Source organism: Parambassis ranga, chromosome 19, assembly GCF_900634625.1.
Source record: "Parambassis ranga chromosome 19, fParRan2.1, whole genome shotgun sequence".
Classification (NCBI taxonomy): Eukaryota; Metazoa; Chordata; class Actinopteri; family Ambassidae; genus Parambassis; species Parambassis ranga.
This window is the reverse complement of record NC_041039.1, coordinates 14,327,628-14,351,636: the sequence shown is the minus strand read 5'-3', so window position 1 is coordinate 14,351,636 and position 24,009 is coordinate 14,327,628. Positions and strand designations below refer to the sequence as shown.

The following is a 24,009-nucleotide window of genomic DNA, read 5'->3' as shown; positions in this document are numbered from 1 at the left end:
GCACAGCCTGCTGACTGAAATCTGACTACAGAGACAAGATGAACTAATTTTGAACCATGGTTTTTAAAACAAATATACTGTAATGTGCTGGCATCTTCTATCATCGCTTTAACAATACAGTAGCACCAGTATACATACTGACAGGCATAGCCGATGTATACTTACACTCCATGGAGTGGGGGCAACGTCTCCTTAATAAACATCATTTGTAAATATGCATAATGTTGAGGTTTCACTAAGTGCAAAAATTCTCCATTTTGTCCTTTGGTATGTGCATTATCAAGGTGGAATGGGACGTACCAGATCAGCTTTTAATGCAGATGTAGAAAACTATTTTTGTAACCAATGGTACATGTCATTTCACCAGATGACTTGTCAAAGAGAAAAAAAACACAGATTCTTTATCTCAAAGATTGCAAAAGGCAGACATAAAAACTGGCTTGTGAAAAAACATTTGCGTTTCTCAGTTTAGGCTTCATCAGGGAATGGTTAAGTTTACTTTCTCTTAGCTTTTGCTCCTTGGTCGAGTTCCACTGAAGGCAGGACGGTGCAATAAGAATAGCATCTGGCTGTTTGTTCTCCACCATTTGCAAGGTACGAGCAGAGGGAGGGAGGGAGGGAGGGAGGTAGAGGAGGGGGAGTTTAAGCAAGGTGCAGATACAAAAAGCCAAAACCACAGTGTGTGTGGGGTCAGACCGTGCTTTCACAAATTATTCAGTTCCATTAGAGTCTGGTCCAGCATCTGGTGCATTTCGAGGTTCTCTTCTTTAGCTTGTGACACTTTCTCTGTTAGAACATCAAATGGAGAAGTTTTAATCTCACACAAGCAAGCACGGGTGAGTCAGTTGGTTAGCTTGCATTAATAATCAAGCTGGCTACATCATTCAGGTCGGTCTTCACTGACAGAACACACAGGAACACACTAAATGAACAAGCTCAAGTTACGATATGCAAGCAACCATGCAAATAAACAACAAAACCTGTTTGTACACACACACAAAACCCACAAAACTTCACAGGAAAATATTATAATATTAATGCTGAACTACGTTTTTTAAAGTTATCCCTGAATTTCACTGTTTTTAGATCCACCAACAGCAACACACATTTCAAGCAGTGCAGGCATCACTTTGATTGTTACACTGGCTCCGACTGACATACATACATGACAAAAACCAACAAAAAACATTCACACAAGTTAGTCCTCATTCAAGACCACACGTAGTTCATTAGAGAGAAGGCGGTTTTTCTGAAGATGTTGGTAGAGGCGATCTTTGCAGTCAGAGAGCAAAGTGGAAAACAGAGAGAGGACAGGAAATCAGGGGAAAACAGGAGAGAAAGGTGCAGCGGTCCATCCTCTGTTAAATAGTACTGACACAGTGAAACCATCTGTATAGATCATGTGGGACTGGTACTGTATTTTTCTTCACTTCACTGAGATTTTTGTATGCAGCAGGTATAAGCAGAGAACAATAAGTAGAGTAAAAACAGAGGATGAGTTGATTTGAGCAAAAAGGCTAAAAAGAAACTGGATAATATAGAAACAGAGAAAATGCTTGTTCATCAATAATATCTTCTGAAGTGTGGCTGAACATCAGCGTTTCAACAATACTGTAGTCCTGCAGTCCACCTTTAATTATGTCCTGAACACACACACCAGAATTATGACAATGCCTTTAATAAAATGACTCCATATGTGTCACTGGGTATTTATTTAAATATGACAGGATACTGTGTATCATACAAGCCTGCTTGTCATAATCACTGATGTCATCCATTTTATTCCAGCACTAGGCAACTCTCAACAAAGTCTTTACATTCTGTTCATTACTCGACTTTACCACAATCTTCCTGATAACAATCCATCACTGCCCCCCACACACTCTGGCACCCGTCCTATCAGCTATTCCCAATACTAAATGTTGAAAAGCGCTTGCATGCATCAGTCTAAGACAACTCGGCTCAGCTTTCAGTCAAACTACCTGCAGTCGCTCTGGGATTCTGTGCTTATAGCAACACTGTGATATTCCTCCTAATATACTCAGATTCACAAATGAAAAGAGCAATCGTAAAACAGGAAAGCAGGAGTTAGAAGGAGCTGATGGTTTGTCAAGATGCAGAAACAAATAAATAAAAATAAATCAATAAATTCAAGGCTTCCTGGTTTTATTAGAGCCGCTTGAAAATAAATAGAAATTAAAAAAAAAAACAAAGAAAAGGACAGAGCAAAGAGATACAACTTACATAGAAGGAAGGACGTTTATTTTTCTTACATAACGCAGAAAGATTCTAGGATTCTGTACAAGAGATGGGATGCGATTTACGATGACATGACAATGTGAGGGGAAAAGGAAAGCATGGACAGAGAGGGAAGAGAAAAGGGACAGAAGGCTGGTGAGAGCAGACAGATGCTGCTCAGCCCGCAGGAGGCGTCTTTGATGAGGGGTAAACAATTTATCTGTGTAGAAGAGAAGAGGTACAGTGAACCAGGGGGGTCGGTGGGGGAAACCTACTTAAAATTTAACATGTGCACCACAAGACACCGGAAACACAGCAGTCACAGGACAGCACTGCAAGACCACAATGCACAATGGGAATGCATTGTGGGAGCTGAACACGCAAACTGGAGGTTGGAGCAACTGCAGTGATGATAATGACGACTGCTGATGTAACGACAGGACAAATGGGGATCTCACAAACACATGTAGGGCCTTTCTTCTGTACAGAAGTAGACCATATTAGTCAAAGAGGAGAATGGAAACCTTACACATGACCTCAGGTTAAAGTCAGTGAATCTGATTCACTGAAATGCTGGGTTTATTGCATGCTCAGGGTGTCAAAATATCACGTGAATCTACCATGAATATTTTGAACAAAGGGGAAAACTACACTGAACACAACAAGTAATGTAACTCAGATGTAAAGTCATTATCAGACAGAGACAGAAATGTCTTTTTTAAGACATTAAGTCCATGAGTGCAGGAACAGACAGAGGGGGATGAAAAAAGTTGGGAGTGAATGCACAAAGGGGGGACACAGCAGTCCAGGCAGTTTGTTCTACAGGGGAACATGGGAGCAGGGTGATGACGGGACAAGCAGGCATAGCAAGTTGAAAATTACATGGAAGTCATGTCGTTGAGGGCGTGGTCCAGCTCCTCGCTGATGGCCTTGTACTTCAGTTTCTGGGCATACAACTCATCTATTGGTGGGCCAGGGGTGAAAGAGGAGGTCGGGGTGGAGGTGGTTGTGCAGTGATAAAGAGCATAGGTGGAGGAGCACATGACAAGGAGGTGAAAGGTGAAGCAGACCCAGACCAGACAGGCAGAAACATTGAAAATGAAAGGGGGAAAAGAGGAAAATTAAGTTACATCAGGGAATGATAGAATGAAAGTGCAACAAATGTAGAGGGCGAATTCCTCAGCATGAAATGCTGCCACGTGGCTCCTTCAACGCCTCTGTGCCTCGCCTGCTGAATTATTTTCTACCTCAATATCCAACCCAATATATATATAAAAATCTAAAATGTAAGATGCTGTCAGGAAAAACAGTAATGATGAAAAAAGAACAGAGGAAATAAGAAAACTGAGGGCAGAAGCTGTGTAGTCAGTGTAGCACTCTGGGTTTGGAGACAAAAAAAACGTACCTTCCAAGTCGTCAATGGTCTTCTCAAGCTTGGCTACTGATCTCTCAGCGAACTCAGCACGAGTCTCAGCCTGTGTCACAGAGACAGATTTATAAGTGGGGCTGTGATACAGCACCTGTATGAACTCTACTGCACACAGCTTTGTAAAACTGTACCTCCTTCAGCTTGTCAGTGAGGACCTTGATCTCCTCCTCATACTTGTCCTCCTTCTGTGAGTACTGTGGGACACAAAGAGTTACAAGGAGTCAGAAATACCAGCAGGTGTATTCACTCTGATGACATAAGCATGAAAAAAAAATCTGAAGTAAACACATTTAGCTCCACATGCTCTTTCTCTTACTCCTGAATCCACCATGTCTATCAGGAAGCTGTTGACAGCATGCAGGTCCGCCTTACCTTCTCTGCCTGGGCCTCCAGTGACTTCAGGTTGTTGGTCACAGTTTTCAACTCTTCCTCAAGCTCAGAGCATTTGCTGGTGTTTTAAAGTTGCCAAAAAAGTACAAGAAGAGGGAGATGGAGGAGAAGAAGAAGGAGGAGGAGGAGGGGAGGGAAACAAGGATGGGCATAATCACAAAAAAACAGGAGTAAGGAAAGCAAGAAAGAGGGGGAGAGGAAACAAAATAAATAAGAACTACAGGGATTAAACAAGGAGGGAACCCCAAGTGCCCTAAAAGTGCCGTAACAGAGCAGGAATGTGAGGATAGCAATGTGACTCTTGAATATCACACAAAGAGTAGTGTGTTAAATAAAAACACGATCATTTCAGCATTTACTCTTGCACAGCCCCTGCCATGTTAGGCATGAAAACAGTCTAATATACCCACAATAAAAAAAAGCATAAAGAAGGAAAACAAACACTGCAGGCAAAGCAAGAGGCAGCAGGAATGCCAGTGAAAAGAGCTACCCGTCCGTCTGTCTGTCTGTATGTGTGTGTGTGTGTTAGGTTTTGTTCGTAGTACCTGTGTGAGTGAGGAGTTTAGTGATTTCATGCTTTGCTCCAAAACCCTTAGCTCATCCTCCACTCTTCGAACACATCTTGTTAGTGGGCGTGGCCACGCGTGCAAGAAAACCATTCAAACCACGACGAGCATGCAAATAACCAGCACACACAGTAAGAACACAGAGCACACTGTTCAAATGGAAACAAATCTGACACTTCGTGTAGTAGCGCTCCAAGCTTTCAGAATGCTAAAAGTACACGCATGTGTGTAAAGTGCTCAGGTCAAACCTTTCTGACAGCTCGGCACGCTCCTCTGTGCGCTCCAGGTCACCCTCAATGATGACCAGTTTACGGGCCACCTTTGGGTGCAGCACAACAAAGTGTTAAGTCTACAACATCACTGACTGTAGTAAACAAGCATAAATGCGCAGCCTCTGAAACACTCGCCTCCTCATATTTGCGGTCAGCCTCCTCAGCGATGTGTTTGGCCTCTTTCAGCTGGATCTCCTGCAGCTCCATCTTCTCCTCGTCCTTCATGGCCCTGTTCTCAATGACCTTCATGCCTCTGTGTGAAGAACAGGATGTTACATCAGGTGTCACATTTCATGACTTGAAGACGCACAAAAGAGCAATTTGCTGAGCTAAAAAAGAGGAACACTGTCTAATAGTTCAGCTGTTTTTACTTTGTAATGTTGTGTGGTGCATCTCTTGCTGTGCAGAGGGTCAGAATAGCCAGACAGCCAGATGTAAAAGAACATCTGAGTACTTCTGTTATACTACACATGACTCACTGGGACTGGGGCGTTTTTTTAAAATAGTACAGGAGTATACATGTCAGTGTATTCTGTCTAATAAATGAATGTGTTGGTCTAGCGAATCTTCTTGGAGGCAGATGTTCCATGCCACGTTGTCTCTGCAGTGAGAGACTGAGAGCAAAGTGCTCCTCAAAGAACCCACCTCTCACTCTCATCAGCAGCCTTCTCAGCCTCCTCCAGCTTGGTCAGAGCAGTGGCCAGACGCTCCTGAGCACGATCCAACTCCTCCTCAACCAGCTGGATACGTCTGTTAAGGGAAGCGACATCTCCCTCAGCCTATCAGGTGAAGGGCGAGAGAACAGCAAGTCAGGCCGCCATCTTTAACACATGACACGTGAAATCACAACAACTGCAAACATAAGTCAGCCCAAAGAATACAGGTGGTGCTTTTGTTTATTTATATAATGATGTAGAAGCTTGACACTCCCAGCGTGGTTCTGTGCCCCGCAGGAAGGTGTAATCATGGTTGTTTCCAAGGGCCACCTGTTGGCTGTCCCAGCAGGCCTGCCTGAGCTCCCCACTGACTCTGCATAATGATAATGATACAATCCCAAACTGACATGGGATTGAATACCTTGCCTCATTACTAGGCTCCTGAGAGAACATTAACAAGCCTCGAGTCAAAAGGGCCTGACACAATTACCAAATACTGAAAATGACTACTCACATCCACGGAGAGGACCCCCCCCTGGTTCTTCACAGCTGTCCGAGACGTTTAAGTGAGATTTAATTGGATCATCTTTGATGTGAATTTAAAGAAAGCCTCTTGCAACTACTTCTTCTGTGATCTGATGTGCTTTCATTCAGTAGGTATGAACCGCACAGAGAAAAGAGGATATAGCCTACGTCTACCAGAAGTGTGCAGGGAGGAAATGTCCCCTCTGTAGCTTTTGTTAAAGATTGTTAAAGGTTGCAGGGCTGGACCAAAGTGCATCTCAGGCTATGAAGCCTGACAAAGAAGTTTCTAATTTATAGGATGCAGAGACTCAATTTGATTAACATAAACCTCAAAAACTGTCAGCCTGTGCTGAGTGATTTATTTCCCGTTAAGATAAAGTGCTAGGCTGACTCTGTAACTGTGACAACCTGTTGTCCTTATAAGGGCAAGTCAAAGAGCACGAGCTGACACCTTAAATGTTACCACAGTTCACATGTTACTTCCTGGTTGCTGAAACAATTATTCAAATGTTTGGGCCTTGCGTGCTGAATGAACCGAGAGGGACTGAATCAATGGAGGCTCCCTCAGACAGCAGATTGACTGGGACCGTTACAGCAAAGTGCACTAAAGGAAACGCAAGAGAAGGCGGAGATGAGGCAACATAATGATACAACGTGCCACACAGTTGCTTCACTGCGAGAGCATCAGAGGCCTCACGTTGCCAATTATACGCGCTAAAGCAGCAGGAGCAGCGGACTATATCAGCCCCCCACCTCATCTGAGACTTGTGGTGACACTGCACGGAGCTCAGCATCCAGAGAAAATCCCGCTACCTCACTCACTGCATTACAAGTCAGATTCATACATGATTACAGCAAACAAAAGGCGAGACTACAGTGTGTGTGTGCACCCCGGTGCGCAGGTACTGTCCCGGCTGTGAGCGCGGTAAACATGCTTACTTTTTCCCTGGCTTTCTTCTGCGCAAGCAACTCCGTCTGTAATCTTTGGGCTCTCTCCTCTGCGCCGTCCGCCTGCTCCTGCAAGGATCTGATCTTTCGTTTGACTGCCTCCAGCGATGCAGCTCCCGCCATTGTTTACTATTTACTACTACAGAACAAAAAAATAGACTACAGTACGAGCTAGAGCGCTGTTTCCAAAATATTGTCAAGAAACGAGATGACGTCCTCGGTAGCGCTGAAAGCTGCGTGAAGACGAGCAGAACAGCGCGCAAGCTTTCTGAAGACGCACTCAGCAATGACTGAATGCATCCAGGAAGTACTAAGCACTGATGTCAAAATAGACCTGAAGAATAAGTCTGCTGCAGATTTGTGCAAAAACAAAAAAATCTAAATGTGAAATCTCTTTGCACGGGGTCAGAAAATGATCAAATATAACAAAACGCAGTTTTAAGTTATTAATGCTATTTTAAAGATCAGAACACACCCGGTCTGACTGCCAGTGTAGTGATTGTGCTTGCAGGGAACTACCAGGGCCACAGCGCCCTCTGCGGGTCGACTGTGAGCACTACACACGTGGCAGTGACATATTTCCAGGCCTTTCAATGAGCAGTCACTGTAATTACAGGCTGAGTGAAACTTTGCAAATCTCATCTTCCAGAAATATAAAAAGAGGAAAACAAGGCTATAAAACGCGATGTAGTAACTCACTGATCACCACAGTCCTAGTGTTAAAAATCTATAGGGAATAAAACACACTGAGTAGGGATAAAACTCATCCTGGCGCACTTTGGCCCTTTTTGTAATCCAATTAGATTAAGGGATTATTCCAACAGATTTTCCTCAGAGACATCCTCTAAGCCTCACGACACCCTGACTCCACTCATTGACTTTATTTAGTAAACATCTCTGTCTGCTGCACTTGAACCCGGTCATCACAGTGATTCTGTCTGTAGTGTGCTCTGTGTCCACTAGGGCACGACCTGGAAATGCCTAAATCTAAAAAATTCTTTACATAGTTTGTGATGTATTTATCCAAAGGGAAAGAAAAGTCTCAAGCAAGGAAAATATTTAAAATGGATCATTTGTTTTCTGGAAATAAGCTGAATTTATTTCTTTTTAATTAGTATGCTGTGCTGTCTGGAGCATTTTGATGGGAAACAGTGTTTTTTCTTTTTCCCCTCCGTGGTAAGCAAAGAGCGCAGCCCGCAGAATGTGAGCTCTATCTTGACCATATAAAGCAGTGGGCTATATTTATCCAGGCTCTCCCTCTCTCACTGTCTCTCTGGGCTCTTTGAAAGACTTTACATTAGACTATACTTCACTTATCACAGAATAAGACCGGACAAAACGCTCAAACAGGGGAGGGTACAATGGATGAAACGTGTTTTGTGGCTAAAACAAATAATCTTTGGGCTGACTTGTATTGTGACTTATGATTGTGAAAGACAAAACGCCAGTTCAACAATAATTATATAATAAGAAACGAATCAATTTGGAGTTTGTGGTCAGTTGCCTCAGGGAGAGGCAGTGGTTTTTCCACAGAGATGAAACTTTAGATTGTGTGAGTTGAACTGTCGTTTCCATCGAGGATGAAAGAATGAAGATGTGATGAAGCGTGGCGCAGGAATGGTGCCATTTGTGAATCCCTTTCCTCTTACTTACATCTGTGGCTTTCTTCTCAGCCAGCTCAAGTTTCTCCTGGGCATCTTTAAGAGCCTCGGAGTACTTGTCCAACTCATCCTCAGTTCCCTTCAGCTTCTTCTGCAGAGCTACCAAATCGTCCTCAAGCTTGAGTTTCAGTGCGGGACAGTTTCAGAGGTGATCAGCGGAGAGATGGAGTTGCGTGAGCGCGCAAAGGCGCGCAAGAGCGCGTACAAAAGAGAGACATACACACACACGGGACAGGAGAGGACAGGACAGGACGAGACAGACGGAAAGACAGACAGAGAGAGAGGAGAGGAGAGAAGTTAGGGAAGCTCATGCACTTCAGGTTCAGATACCTTGGTGGCGACCTCCTCTGCAGTCAGCAGCTTTTCCTCAGCAGTTTGGAACTCCTCAAACACTTTATCTCTTTCGTCTTCAGTAACACGCAATTTCTTTTCCAACTCTCTTATATCGTCCTCTAACTACACATGCATATAAAGACATTTTAACGTTAAGCAGATATTTCAAATGAGCATGCAACATTTACCAAACTATCCTTAACATTTCAGCATCATGTTCATTGCTACATTTACATCACCAGTTGTTATAATTGTAAAAAAAAAATCAATCAATCAAACAATCAATTAAAAAAACGACGAGTTACTCTTAATTCAATCCTTAATTGGGATTATCCATGAACATAATTAATCCGCATTCAGGAAGCGATCCGTTTAAACTGCAGCATCTTTATGCTGCTTCTGGTATTCCTGTTTTTTTTTCTACGGATCTTTGAGAGTTTCCTCAAAAGAAAAAAAAATCAGCCGACCTGTTTGCTTCTGTCCTCTGCTGCTTTCTTGTCTGACTCAGCCTGCTCAGCTCTGTCCAAGGCATTCTCCTTGTCGAGCTTGAGCATCTGCATCTTCTTCTTGATGGCATCCATGGCTGCTTATTTGTTGTTAGGCTGCACCAACAAAACGTCCAAATGAAAACCAAGGAAAGAGTGGGAGAGGGGCTGGGGCGTCTGTGCCTAACTGAGCGCTAAGCTGGAGTGGAGTGCAGGCTCTGCCTGACTCTGCCCTGTCAAATATGTACTTTGAAAAGGGGGGGTGGACTGGATTCCTTTGGACATCCAATACTTTTTTGGAGGAGGCGTGGGTGGGTGCTCGCCTGTTTTCTTAAGGATCTGCTTGGCTATTCGTTGCTCCCAAACATTTGACTTTTGATACGCCTTTATATGGGGAGTGACAAGCAGGCATGCTCCCACAGAGAGGCACCCTGATGGCAGTGTAACAGAAGCCATTTAATGTTGGAAGAAGGTGCAGACGAAGACCTGTAGTGAATGAAAACATCAATGGCACTTAAAAGGTTTTTGTCATCTTGACAGCTCATCACTTGTTTATTGTGTGAGGTTGTTCACCGGCCAACATTTACTGTCACCTCTTTGCTTTTCGTGACATTTTCTATTGATTTCAGACTCATGTTGGACAGAACAGGAGTTGGAATTCAGCCAAGCTTTTGTTAAATCAGCAGTTATGTGCACGTGTTTGCGGTGGGTGGGTGGGTGTACGGTCCTTGGGGATAAGTTGTGGTAGCTGAAGGCAAATGTGCTGATATGAGAAGAGATGCTCTCAGTTAAGCCAAGCAAGCCCTGGAGGCATTGTTCACAATCTGGGGGGCTCAACACAGGGAAGTGTTTACCTGATAATACGTCCGATATGCCCTCCCCTGTAAACTGTTGATGTGCCAGTTGGATGTGTCAGCACAGCATCCTGGCAGGATGAGTTTTATACTTCAATTACAGCAGATCGCTTGCTAATTGGTTAAAAAATGTTAACTGCTTTGGACACTAAGAAGGAGAAGATTGTTTCAGTTTGTATAGCAGTTCTATTATATAGTTCTACTTATTTGTTTCAAGAAACCTATGAACATTTAAAACACACACACACACACACTGCAGTGATGAGGACACCCCAAGTGTCTCAGAGTCTTCACAAAGATTCTGCAGGATATTTTTAGGGTGCGCCTTCTCTTTCACCCACCTGCCTTGGTCTGTAATATAGATCGGAGACACAGTGCCAAGAGTCCAAGGTCTGATGGCATTAGATATGCCTCTTAAAATAATCCTTGTCATGCTCAGCCTTTGGTCTGTTTTATAGATTATTGTTGCCACGCCCGGCAGATATATTCTTCCATGCTGCTTCAATTAGAAGACATGAAAACATGACAAACTGCAGAGATTGATCAGGACGTTCATAACTTTCTCATCATATTTCTTTGTTGTCCTCCTGCTATTCCAGGCATCAGTCTTATTTTAGGATTTGACTGACAGGCACAGTAATAGAAAAAAAACATTTAGATAATCTTGGGACGGCCCACTTTTTGAAAGGTGACATATAATAGTATAGCTCTACCCCCCACCTCCCTGTCTTTTGCATATATGCTTGCTCATAAGACAATTTATCCTTAATCAATATTTAGAGTGAAGCCTGCAAATACCTGCTCCTTGTACTTGTATTTATGTTTGCATATCATGATTTCCACATCATGTGCCTTATATGAATTTATAGAATACACAAAATACGAATGACCCTTGTTTTCATACAATGGCCCCCCTGCATCATTGTGTGGCAAGAAAACTGGTGTTTCCTTTTTAAAAAAAATAAAAACATGGCCAGTAAGATACAGTCAAGAGATTATTGAAAAGCTGCATTCCAATTTACATGTCATTGGAAATAATGGCCACTTCCACATTAAGACAGCTAAATGATACAATATTACATATTTAAGGGTGAAGGCAGTTAAAAATAGACGTATAAGACTTTAAGAGAAAAAAATGTACTTCTGAACACCTGAACATTCATTATATCTTGGAGGCACACATTATGAATTGCAGTACTTGCTTCTGTCCCAGATAAATGCCACTAGTAAAGACAGTAATGTCTACGTGAGCTCATTCAAGAGCCAGGAATCTTCTTAATATTCCTCCTTAGAGGCAGAAACAGCTGATGGAAAACAGAGAATTCATTCCATACAGTTTCTCTGTGGGGGAAAAAAAATGTGCCATCAGGCGACTATTGCCCACTTTCTGGACAGATCTGAGATACTCTGTCACACAAGAATTTGGATCCTCTCTCTCTGTATCATGATTCAGTCATCTACATGAGGGCGACAGCTGAGCGAGACAGGTGCAGCAACGAGCCCAATTCATATTTACATCTACTATGCTATCATTATCTTTTACTTTTCAACCCAGGGATTTTTTATTGCAGACAAGGTTATAAACAAGGTTGTAAAAATTATGGGATGCAGAAGCACAGTAAAGCGTGCCAACTCCAAGGCCGCAGAAGTATTTATAGTGATGCAGAGGGTAAATACTAGCAGATGAAAAAGGGCAAAAAGCGGGCAGGAAAGAAATCAGATTTCACTTTGAACTTTGAAATGCAATTAGTCCTCTGTTACAGTTAAATGTGCTCTAGTAGTAATGCTAATACTGTGACAGACTGGAACAGCCACTGGATATATGTAACTTCCGGTTAGCCTCAGTTGCCTCCCTGGGAGGAGCCGAGCTTTCCTTGGCTGTTGTGTTTGTATAAGACGACCCTTGAGAGAGAGATTTACAGTTCACTCATGTCTTTGCCTTTGTGTCTGTCTACCTCAGTTGTTCCTCAGTCAAAATGCAAATAATTGTCCAGCTTTTATATCAAGGTCATTTCATTTCATAGCTGCATTTTCCTGTGATATATTACTGAGACCACAGTGAGGACATGTTGAGTGCACTACCGTCTGAGTGAAACTCTGAGAAGTACAGTGCTGGCAGGCTCCTTGTCAAATTCCATCTTAAGATTTCTGCAGACATGTTCAGATATATATAGAGAAAACTTCTTGGCTCTTTGGGATGGGACCTCTGTGATTAGATAGCTCCATGCAGGGGCATAGTCATTTAGCAGTGCAAAAACCGAGAGGAGGGGAGTACTGGTGCAACCCAAGCTGTAACCCAAGCCTGGTCAGTGCCCGACTGACGATGGGTTTATTCACAGTAATGTTCCACTGACATATACTGGTAGCGGCTAGAGTTGATCTGCCATTTTAGCTAGCACAGGTGGCCATATAACCACAACCAGTGTACAGAGAGTATTTTACTTGATGGATAGGTGCAATAAGGTTGTGACACTTTGACTTGTGTCGTTCTGTTCAGTGCTAAATCTGTCATTAAGGGTGTAAATCAGAAGTATCCACTCAGTCGGAATTCCTTTTCTAAACTTTCTGTTCAGATGATGAAAACAGAAAATACTGAATGAGCAGATCAATATTCACTATTTGCACCACTACTAGGCCTTAATAATGTGAGTCAAATTCCTCTGAAGGTCAACTATTTCAGCTGCAGGTGCTCCACAGAAGATAGGTAGCTTTCTTCGAGTGCCAAGATTTTAGTACGGTACAAGTAACTGCTGTTAAGTGAAAGGATCTGTCATCTCTGAGACTGTAGATACCTGCAGCTCCTACAGGCAAGAAAAGGAGCGCTGAGTTTTTAGTTTTATACTAAAACCCACTCCTGTGGCTGATGATAGGAAAAGTGCAAGAAACACCATGAAGTGAATGTCTGAAAGAGCTCATAGAGTTATGTGTCATTTGTAGGTTTTAAGGAGGATCTTTTTAGGATTTTAGTTAGATTTACAGCTTGCAGAGAAGATTTCTATGTGTATAAAGAGAATTAAAGGGAGCCACAGTTAATATACCTAGGTACTAACTAGTTAGCCCTGACACTTAACCTCATGGTTTACCACTTTTGAGTTAAGGAGTCATTGTCATGTCTAAAATTGTTTTATTCCAGCAGAAATGCGGCGCTGTGTGGTGAGGTTTGCAGTTGTGGCTGGTGTGTTTATATCAACTTGGTGAGTAGTCAATTAGATCTTGTGTTCATTATGAACCTGCTGGGTCATACAAAATTGTTTTTCTATGCTGATTTTTCTATATTAAAACTCAAATATGTGACATGCGTGGCTGCCATAGCAGAGCTACAAACTTTAAAAACAAAACAAAAAACTTATTGCTTTCTTCAAAGCAGAGAAGCCTCAGTGACACCATGACTAACTGGGACAAAGCAAGCTGAGCTATGGAGAAAAAATACCAAACATTACAGCTTCCAGCTTTTCAAACACAAATGTGGGTAGAAGTCATAATGGAGGAATATTTGTGGCCTCTGCTGGGCTCCTCCCAGGCGGTTTGTTTGTGTTCCCCCCTCAGATGGGGGACACGCAGAGAGGAAAGATTGTCAGCCATATCTGATGCTGCTCACTCAGCTTGGACTAAAAAGTGCAGGGGGGTGTCGGCATTTGGGGGGGAACTGTCACGATTCATTTCACACTCATGTGAGATGCCATGCTCCAATCCTAGTGTAAAATTAAATTCTCAGAAGTCCAGACATGTCAAAGCACGAGCACTAGAACAAAAACATCAGTCCAATGTTCAGCTTTAAACTCCTGTCTTCATTTTAGGACACTTTGTGTTTATTTGTACACAGAAGGGAAGTCAAGGGGGAAGTGCAGTAAATGATTGTTTACAGACAACTTGGGCTTCTCCCAGTTCCAGATAAAAAGGTCAGAAATTCTTCTTTCAGAGATCATGGGCTTACTGTAAATGCTTGCTGTCCTTTGCTTTGTGCTTGCTAACATCCTCTCCCTCACATGTGCTAATTGATTTTATATCTCATTTTATAGCTGCCCAGCATGTTGAGGATAGCTCTCTTAAAATATTTGCCTTCAATCTTTTGCCCCTTGTGTCACAGGGCTAGAAGTTTCCGTGTTTGCACACGGAGAGAAAGTCTTTCATATATGTGTCCATATATGGGCTCTTTGCTGTAAGAGGGGTAGACAGAGAAGAAGGCTAACTAGTGAGAGCTTTTTGTGAGGTCCAAAGGCATACTCGATATTTCTTTCCATTCCTCAGGGCTATAAAACTTCTTGGTATGCACTTCCAGCTCAGCCACTGTTCTCCCTGTTACAGGCTGCCTGTCAAAGCTCCCTGGCACAGAGAGATGAAACAATGGCAAGAGGAGAAAGATGCTGGAAGTATAAACCCTGTCAAAATGACAATATCGATTCAAAGCCTTCTCAAGGGAGTAAAACTCTCATTAAAGCATCAATATTATTTTACAAAATACTACATTTCAAACATGTTTACGAGTGTGAGTTCCAGACCTCAAATTGACCATGATGGCTGAAGAGAGGCCGTAATGTGAAGTGGCTGAGGAAATCTACAATGAAGAGACATTCCAATGTGGTTCTGAGAGCTTGCAGGCTGCTTTCACTGTGAATGGGTCACAGCAGTTTCTCTGCAGTGAGGAATGCCACAGGAACCCACAGCTCAGCGCCACCTGCATTCTTCCACCAGAGCCTGTCTGCACCCCCGTGTTTGATCAGATGCTGTGACAGTTCTGCAGCCGGGCTAAGACTCACCACACAGCAGGGCATCTACTGCAGATAAAACAGTTGTGCGAAACAACTGAGTGCATAGACATGAGAATAAATAGCGATCCATCTGCTGTGGTCTGCTTAGTTCCTGCCCTGGAGACTTGAATGTCTGAGATAACAAAGTAGGCTACGATTAGAAGGGTAATTATGCTCCAAGGCTGCCAGAAGACAAAGTCGCTCCCATCAAAAGAATGGAAAACACCAGATATGTAAACTGCCAGTATTGTAACAGAGAAAGACTCTTCCAGGAGAAATACCAACAAAATGTACAGATCCTTGCAAACAACTGAGATAACATAGGGCCTGTCTATTGAGCCCCAGTTACAAGAGGAAATGGACAAATACAGCATGTTTGTGTGGGTTCTACAAAGAATTATAGCCCTTTAGAGCACTTTTGGAGTTCAATGAGGGCATATTTTACCTTCTCTAGGCTTGAATAAAATCAGCTGGATGTGTTTACAAATGTTCACTTGGTCTACGAGAACATTCTAGCAGTCAAAGGTCAGAAATAATTTGGCCATAATTCAAAATATTTACATTACAGGATGTAACTGTATTAATGTTTAATAGGACAAAATAATCAGGTAACAACAACTTACAACTAAAGGGTCAAAGGTCAATTTCATTGTTGTGCTCTTGTGCATGCTGTGCGTAGAGACAACTGTCTAAATATGTATTTCAGTTATTTGCCCTGAAATGTCTTTGAACGTACCCATTACTCGTTGTTCTCACAGAAAATTAACAGAGAAAAATCTGCTGAGCACTGAGTGGAGTGAGTGTTTATTCAGCTTTAACACAGGATGGGGAGGCCAAAGGACTGAAAGGAGAAAACGAACTGAAGACTTTTTTTCCTCTCCTACAGAACGGCGGCCTGTCATCTAACGAGTGTTAAACAAAGTTTCCTTATTAAGAGAGAGGGCTTTAGATGGACGAGTGTTGCATTTCATTCTAGACAGCTTAAATCCCAGCAGACACTGCAGATCAGTTCCATTCGGCAGCTCAGCGAGAGACAGCCGGCTGCTCTGTTCCACAGCTCAACTCAAGTTCAGGCAGCAGAAACACCAAAATCTAAAAAAAAAAAAAAGAAAATGAAAAAAAACAGAGTTTGGAAGAACTTGTTTGGAGTCAGGTGATTTATTTTAATAGATATTCCTACATACAGAGATGTCCAAATTTAGCACCCAAGTTTTAAGTCTCAGTTCCGTCCCGATATAGCCCTGCTGTCATTGCTGACTGAGAAATACTGTTCCTTCCTTACATGATGACTAAAGGGGCTGCTGTGCCGTCACGGGAGAAACTGACAGCAAAATATTCTCACTCAGCAGCACAGGATGGACCCTGTGAAGGTGACTACTTCACATAAAAGCACCTGTTATCTGTTAGAAATAGGTGGCGTCTGTCTTAGGGCCAGAATATAAGATACTTCTTTCAATTAGACACTTTGAGTCATAATGCTTGAATGACTGAGCGGCAACTTTGTAAGTCTTTTTTTTGTTAAAATCAATTTCAACTGCTACAGCACTTCACTACAGCACTACAGCAAAACTACTGTTAGTTAACAACTTCATGTGTTAACTAGCAGCCCAAAGAAATAACCAGCTCCAAGTTATGAAGGCACAGAGGCCATGCTAGTCTACAGTCTCTGTTTACTATCCTCGTTAAATCAGAGGTTGTACAGTGGAGCCAGGACATTGGGAGAACCCTGCTGATGACCTAAAATAGTCATGTGCTCCAGACCTGAGTAAAACGCTCCTTTAGATCCATCAACTGCTGTCTCCCAGGTTTATGTTACGGAGCACTGCCTCTCAGAGCACGCAGAGTGTTCGCATGTCTAAACAACAGGCATCCTCGAACACAATGACCTCACACACTTCCAAACCCTGCTGTGATTCATGCTGATATATTCTGCAGAGTTTTTTTTCCATCCCATTCTCAGACCATTTCATCGTCAACACAGTGCAACTGTGTTTACATGAAGTCCATTCACTACATATCACCATCGAGAGTCTCACCCAAGGAACAGAGCAAATAGAATTCATACAAAAGCGGTATTTTGAATGGCAAAGCACAGCTAATATTAAAGAGAGAAAAAGCAAGCTGTATCGACATTCCTGGGAGGAACAGCGTGCTACTGTAAGTACCTTCTTCCTTCACACCATACCATCTTTGGGTCTGGACCATGTAAAACTTCCTGACAAAGTGGACTGAAGCCAAACAGCCACAAACAATGCTGGTAAGTGTTGCATGAGCAATTTGAAAAAGCCTCTTCCTGCTGAAGGACTGATAAGCTCAGTCTTTGACGCTTCATATACAGCATCATCCTATAGTATAAACATAAATAGTATAAACACAAACACAAAATATATGACTTCTGCAGATGAAAACGACTCTGCCAGGTTGAAGTTTCTGTGAAATACAGCAGAAATAAAAGAAGAGAAAAAACCTCATGCTGTGGACAAATGGCCCAGCCCAAAACCCAAAAAGCCTTTCCTGATGTGCATTTTTTCCCAAACCTCACTTCCTCTTTCATCACTTTTCTCTAAAAAGCAGAAAAAACTGGTTGAGGGCGAAGACTGTGTCCCTCTTTGTGGGCTTCTACAGGCTGCCATTCCATCTCATCCTGTTTATGGGGTTTAACTTTAACACAACTGATTTTCTTAATAAAGGGTCAGTCAATGTATTCTGAGCACATGTAAGAAGATACATACATACAGTATCATGCCTGATACTGAAACTTGAAAGTACATAAACTTGTATCAGCCGAGTGCATTTGCCTCTGCTGTACTCTAAAATGCTGAAAGCAGACCCGGTGTCATTTGGCTTCATCAGAACTTGAGTGTACAGCAAAGTCTGATCTAAACGACTGGCAGGCTGCAGTGTCACAGTGAGTACTACCCAACACAGCAAATATAAGACATTGAGGAAGCCAGAGATTTACACCATAGGTGCTACAACTTAGAGGGTATGGAAACATCTTAAACTATTATCAGCATCTGACACTTCATTTCAGGTAATTTTCTGGAGCATCTGTGAAAAATTCATTCAGCTTAGTGTATTATAACAATGTTTGATTGAACGCAGATCGGGTTTTCATATTTGTTTTTAAATTAATATATTTCTTATTGTGGGGATATTGAAGATGATGGCTATTATACACACCTAGTTTCCATGTATTTCTTTATAATAACTTTGGCACTATTATTTCAAAGCAAACATGTTTAATATTTATTGGATTGAGCATTTTGCCTGTAATTTTTTTTGCATTTTTTTGTGAACAGAACTGAGATTTAGAGGAAAACCAAATCTGCGTGCAGGTCTGAGAGGTCGAGGAGGTTAAAGACATTCACCACAGTGTAACAGATCAGGCATCAAACCGTCTGCTGACAAGGTGCATCTGGAGCCCATGTGCAGGGGAATGACATGCGGCATACAGTCCCTTTAATGCTATCTGACTGAGCTTGACAAATAAATGGATGGATTTAAATAATGAGTCTGCAGTCACAAAGCTGAATAACAGAGTTTTGGATACATGTAACCAGACAAACATCCTGTGAGTCTTCGGGCTGGAGGGAGACAGAGGGTGAGTAGTAACAGGGCACTCCCTCTTAAACACATGGCTTCAGTTTCCCTTCCGCACAGTGTGGCCTGGCCTTGCATGAGACCAGAACACCCAAATATGGTGTTCATTAGAAACAACATCACATTGTGCAGGGCCACCTCTATCCATCCTTTACTCACTCTGAGCCCATAGAGACTGTCTGCAAACAGAGAATCTGCAAAGCCAACATCACAGTGGGCTTCAGACAAGTAGCTGTACAAAAACACAGTGAACTCTCATTCTTGACCAAAACATCTAAATGGGGATCTCTGCATACTTCAGGGTCTGGCCTGTGAAGCAAAAGGGAAGACGTACATCCACAATGTCCATATTTGGTCTGGCTAACTTTGCCAATGCTTCCAGTAGAACATATTTCTCCAAACATCCACTGACCCCACTGACTGAACTTTAAAAGGGCAATACTGACATCTGCTGGTAAGAATGCAGGATGTACTACCCAAACAAGCACAGAAAACAATTACAGCAACAGTTTACTGTTTTAATTACAACAGTATTTAAAGATAATATTCATGCATTTTTCTCAGTGTGGACCTCACACCTCTGTGTTTGTTAAATAGGAGTGGGCATAAGAAGGCATATTCATCTATTACCATAAAATAACACAATGCCCTTCATGGTAATGGTTGTTTGAAACGCTTTATTTTTGGTGAATACAAAAAATACTTTTGTGACCAGATAAATATTTTTACATACAGCATCAAATCATGAAACTAATGCAGTCTGTCTGTTAAAGAAAGCACGACACCTATTCATAACAGAGCGAGTAACTTTTCCTATTTCAGTAAATACTCAGACAAATCAGATAAGACAGTATATTTTAGGGTAATTCTTACATTTACTGATAAAAACTATAGTGGTTAGACAACGAAACAAGTTATTCAGTTTGACATTTAAGAGGGACACTGCATGATGGATCTCAACAGGTTCTTCACTTCAGACACAAATTGCCACATGCTCATCGAATGCAGTTTAGTGTTAGTCTCTAAATCCTAAGGTATCCACAGATGCCCTTTAATATCAGCATTATATTGTCGGCAGGTAGGCCGCCAGCCAAGGCATTGTATTGTATGGCAAAGGACTTGTTTATTAAGACCCCAGTAGGGGATTAGACTGGCATAATATTCTGATCCAGAGAGGACAAGGCTCAGGCTCCCACCCAGCCTGATCTTCAGCTGCTCGCAGGGCAGACTCAAGTAAGGCACTAGTACACAATGCAGAACAGACACACACACACAGGCATGGACAGACTGAGGAAATGAAGTGCTGTGAAATAACAAATGAAAAACAAATCCTCAATCAGAGCCATTTCCTTCTAGTTTGTTAGGAGAACATTTAATATAATGGAAGCTTTAAATTGTCTTCTTCAGTGCATATAGTTATGAGCAGCTGTGTGCTCATTTCATTCAAGAGCCCAAAAGCCTAATATCATTGCACAGGCTCATCTTCCAACCAATAACAGCACAGGCTCTTGTTATTGCCTTGCTGGAATACTCAGTGTAATGTATTGCTATAGACAAGACAGTCAGGAGAGAAACGACAGGACAGCGACTGGTGGACGACGTGTTTGTGTACAGTACAGGGGGCACCTGATCAAAATCTGGCCAGTGTAAATGGTGCAGGACTTAAAACATGAAGACAAGAGAGAACAAACAAGACTAATCATGTAAACATACATTCCTTACACAGCTCTGTGTGTGGGACTGAGGGGAGAGCTGAGTGGGTGACAAAATGTACAAGCAGCAAGACATATTTGGTCACATCAAGTCCAGATTCTCAGAATAACACAGATTACGCCTGCCTAGTGGTTTTAAAATCTTTAGTGTTTGTGAGTGGGCCATTATTTTACACTCTCATTGTTTGGCAGCAAGCTGATTAACTCATCTTTGATATTTGCTTATTAATTAATTAGCAAATCCCAAGTTCACATTTTTATTTTTTTTAGTAAAATACAAGTGCCTTTCCACGTTATATACTACTCTATTGGTTAGTAGCTTCATTGATATGTGTAGACATCACGGTGCATGCAAGCCAGTGGTGAAACTTCCTGCCTTTTTATGAACACTTTTTGAATATTTTATACATTTAGTATACAAACTATGGACCCTTAGATTTGTTCTGCCACCTGCAGAGATATACCAGTTCATTTCTATTTGCTCACAACCTTCAAGATTAACAGAACATTCAGTGATTATAGAGGATTTCTGCATTTGTAACATATTTGATTCATGATTGTAACAGTCAGTAATGCTCATGATACTCACAAAGCAATGATAACGTTAATCATACAACTTAACCAACTGCCTTCATCATATTGAAGTCTGAATGTCATTCACTGACAATTACATACACACATCACATACTCACACACACACACACACACACACACCCTCACAAATACACTACAGAGCACAGGCACTTGTTCATCTTACCAAACAGGCCTGTTTTCAAGTGCTGTATAGTCCTCGGTTATATGAGAGTTAAAGCAGCCAATGGTACATCGGCAGCATCTCCCCGCGACAAGAAGGTCTCACATGCCCGTCACTCTTGATGGATCAGCCCTCATCCTCTCTCAGCTCGCTGGGCAGAAACTTGTACTGCTGCTGACGGATTTGAGCCAGCTTCTTCCGAGCTTCCTCCAGCTCGCGCTCTTTCCTCAGCATCTCCTCCTGAGCCGCAATGATCTGAGGAGAAGATGACAGATGACAGAATATGTGCAATCCAGCTTGGTATGAAACATCAAAACCTAAAATATGACATCACCTGGGAGAACATTAGCCAGCATACTGTATAAATATTTTAGATTTTTCAGTTGTTTTTCAGTCATTAAAGTTGTCAGTGACAACAGAGTTTTGCCTCTCTGGATGCCTGGCACACCTGGTGAACGGCTTTGAAACAAAGCTGATGGGCTGTTTATCCACAGCGGCTCATCACATTTCAGAAAACATCTGTGGCATTTCAGCGTCTCAGCATGGGGCGCAAACATTCAGTGAAAAGGGCACACCAAACACATTTCTCTTCCATGCTTCAGATAAACAGTTTGTCTTACCTGAGCGATGCCTCCAACGAATTTGGTCTTTACCACAACACTGTCATCCTCAGTCTTGTCAAAAGCTGCCTTCTGAGCCGCCTTGACCAGATTGTCTGAGGCCCGTTTCACCGCGTTGCCAGCAGCCTTTGGGAGAGATGGAGTCAGTTAGGTTGCATGTGACTTAAATTGTAAATTATAGCTGTATTTTAGTGGCACCTGTAGTCTCCTCATGGCTTCAGAATCCTGATCTGCCTTCACCTTGCAGGCCACCAGCAGCTGAGCTGTGGACGCTGCCACCTGTTTGGCTGAAGAGATAAGTTTCTCCTCACTGGCATGGCCCTGTACCGATGCATTAGCAGCCTCGCACAGGTTACTGGTGGCTGCTGCTACCATACGTGCCTGCAGTAAGGAGCAAATGCACACGTTTTCTTAGGTTGGGCTTACATCTGGGTTCAAATAGTTTCTGATTTTCAAAACAACTCACAGCTGATATGAGACCCTGTGACCACTGTCCATCATCTATTGCATTGGCTACATTGGATCCCACCTGAAGCAACGTGTTGGGAAGAATATTATCATTGACTTGCATTATTATGTTGCAGATATAGCATAGGTGTCAGAGGGGGCGCAGACTGACCTTGCCTTGTGCCACAAGTTCTCTCTGAGCTGCAGATGCAGATTTGACGAGGGCACTAGTTGCTGCAGCGATGGACTTTGCTGCTTCTAAGATCTGCTCCTCAAAATCCAGCGTCTCATCTGCCTGCTGAGGAGAAAACAATATTTTAATTTAAAGATAAAAAACATATTTAAACATATATAAGTCCTAGAGTTACTTATTTTTGATTGTTATATCGCACACAGATTACCAAACCCTTCAATATCCCAGAAAACAAACATGGAGGACATGACTTCAGTGCCTGGGTACCTACAACCCAATTATATCGCTTAATCTTCAATTGCATCTTTCTCACAACTGAAAATGATTTATATTTACATTTAAATGGCAGCATCTAAATGGGATGGTCCATTTCCCCACACCGGAACTACAAAGCAATATGAAGATCGCAGGGCATCAGTTCAGAGACATTAAACAAATGGCCATCTCTGCATCAGCAGTCAACAGCGTGTAATTGACCACAGACCTCCATAAACACATAAGGCACACGTGGCTGGAGACAGGGCGGGACACTGTAGGAATATGTTTGATATATAGTTGGACTGAATAACAACCTAATATATCAAACATATCAGACAGAGCCCTGCAGAGAAGGCTTCCAGGTCTACAATGGCTTGGGGGGAAAAAGGTGGGGAGGGGGGGCAAGGAGGCATGCTGGGAGCAGGAGACCCCTCCCTCCTTGCAGGGTGGGAGGGATGAAGGAGCAGAGAGGAAGGAGGAGAGGGAGTAAAGAAGAGGAGGGGGAGGAGGAGGAGGAGAAGGAAGGAGAATCCAAGCTGTTTTAGACATGAATAAACATCCCTATGAATCTGTGGGCGGCTTCATGCCAACAAGAATGATATGTGATGTTGTCTTAGCTCTGTTTTCTGTCTATCTCAGCAGAAAAAAATCCTTTAAGCCACTAAAGGACAGCAAATTACAACTGGACATTATTTTGTATGGTTTGAAATTTAGTAGATGGTAAAGCAAGGTCCCAAATAACAGCTGAACATGAGGAAAACTTAATAATATACATCGGTATTCCCCATTTAAAAGGTAAAGCTTCTTCCTATTAGATCACTAGAGGGAGACACTGACATCTAAAAGAGGAGAAGCCTTTTACCCACTAATCCCCTTTCATAAACATGAAGGTCCTCATAAATGCAGACTCTATCTGTGGAATTATAGTATGAGACAGAGCATTATGCTCTTTAATAAAACTGGGGTAACCTCTATATGTATGTGTGAGTGTGTGTGTTCAGTCATAATACACAGACACAGCCGGTTGGACTGACAGTCACATGTACAGAAAGAAATACAGATAAAAGGGGGGAAAGCACCAGAGCCACAAAAGGAAGCGCACCACTGTAGGATCTAACCATCCAGTCTCCAGAGACAGACACACAGACAACACAACCATGCAGAGCACATCACAAACACAATCCTGTATTGCACACAGAACAACATGCGTACTTTCCAAAAGCACTAATGCTGCGTATCATATATTTTATGTATTAAAGTTGTTCTGTTTTTTTGTGCATGTGTTGGGTGGGGTGAACAACAAACTGAAAAAGCCTC

The 24,009-nt window shown here is 42.4% G+C and overlaps 2 protein-coding genes across 7 annotated transcripts in view; both read right to left on the bottom strand.

Annotated features, from left to right (window-relative positions):
- Positions 1-578: 578 nt before the first annotated feature.
- On the bottom strand, positions 579-9,745 carry tpm1 (tropomyosin 1 (alpha)). 6 transcript variants are annotated; one of them, XM_028431877.1, is made up of 10 exons: positions 9,486-9,744; positions 9,016-9,141; positions 8,678-8,803; positions 5,541-5,674; positions 5,031-5,148; positions 4,872-4,942; positions 4,040-4,115; positions 3,799-3,861; positions 3,644-3,713; positions 579-786 (listed from the first exon to the last, which is right to left on the bottom strand). In XM_028431877.1, the coding sequence occupies exons 1-10, from the start codon at positions 9,597-9,599 to the stop codon at positions 704-706; spliced, it is 981 nt and encodes a 326-aa protein (XP_028287678.1). In that variant the 5' UTR covers positions 9,600-9,744; the 3' UTR covers positions 579-703. The 6 variants fall into 6 exon arrangements, with proteins under 6 accessions (XP_028287678.1, XP_028287677.1, XP_028287674.1 ...); XM_028431874.1 differs by lacking the exons at positions 579-786; positions 8,678-8,803 and adding exons at positions 2,235-2,458; positions 3,121-3,199 and having other exon boundaries at positions 9,486-9,745; XM_028431872.1 differs by lacking the exons at positions 579-786; positions 9,016-9,141 and adding exons at positions 2,235-2,458; positions 3,121-3,199 and having other exon boundaries at positions 9,486-9,742.
- A 9,678-nt stretch (positions 9,746-19,423) lies between these two features.
- Positions 19,424-24,009, bottom strand: part of tln2b (talin 2b) — a 69,784-nt gene continuing 65,198 nt past the window's right edge. Inside the window, exons 53-57 of the mRNA XM_028431014.1 lie at positions 22,414-22,539; positions 22,261-22,323; positions 21,993-22,175; positions 21,795-21,920; positions 19,424-21,429 (exon numbers count right to left, since the gene is read on the bottom strand). Of these exons, the coding sequence (XP_028286815.1) occupies positions 21,301-21,429; positions 21,795-21,920; positions 21,993-22,175; positions 22,261-22,323; positions 22,414-22,539 (627 nt within the window). The 3' untranslated portion in view covers positions 19,424-21,300. The remainder of the gene's footprint in view (positions 21,430-21,794; positions 21,921-21,992; positions 22,176-22,260; positions 22,324-22,413; positions 22,540-24,009) is intronic.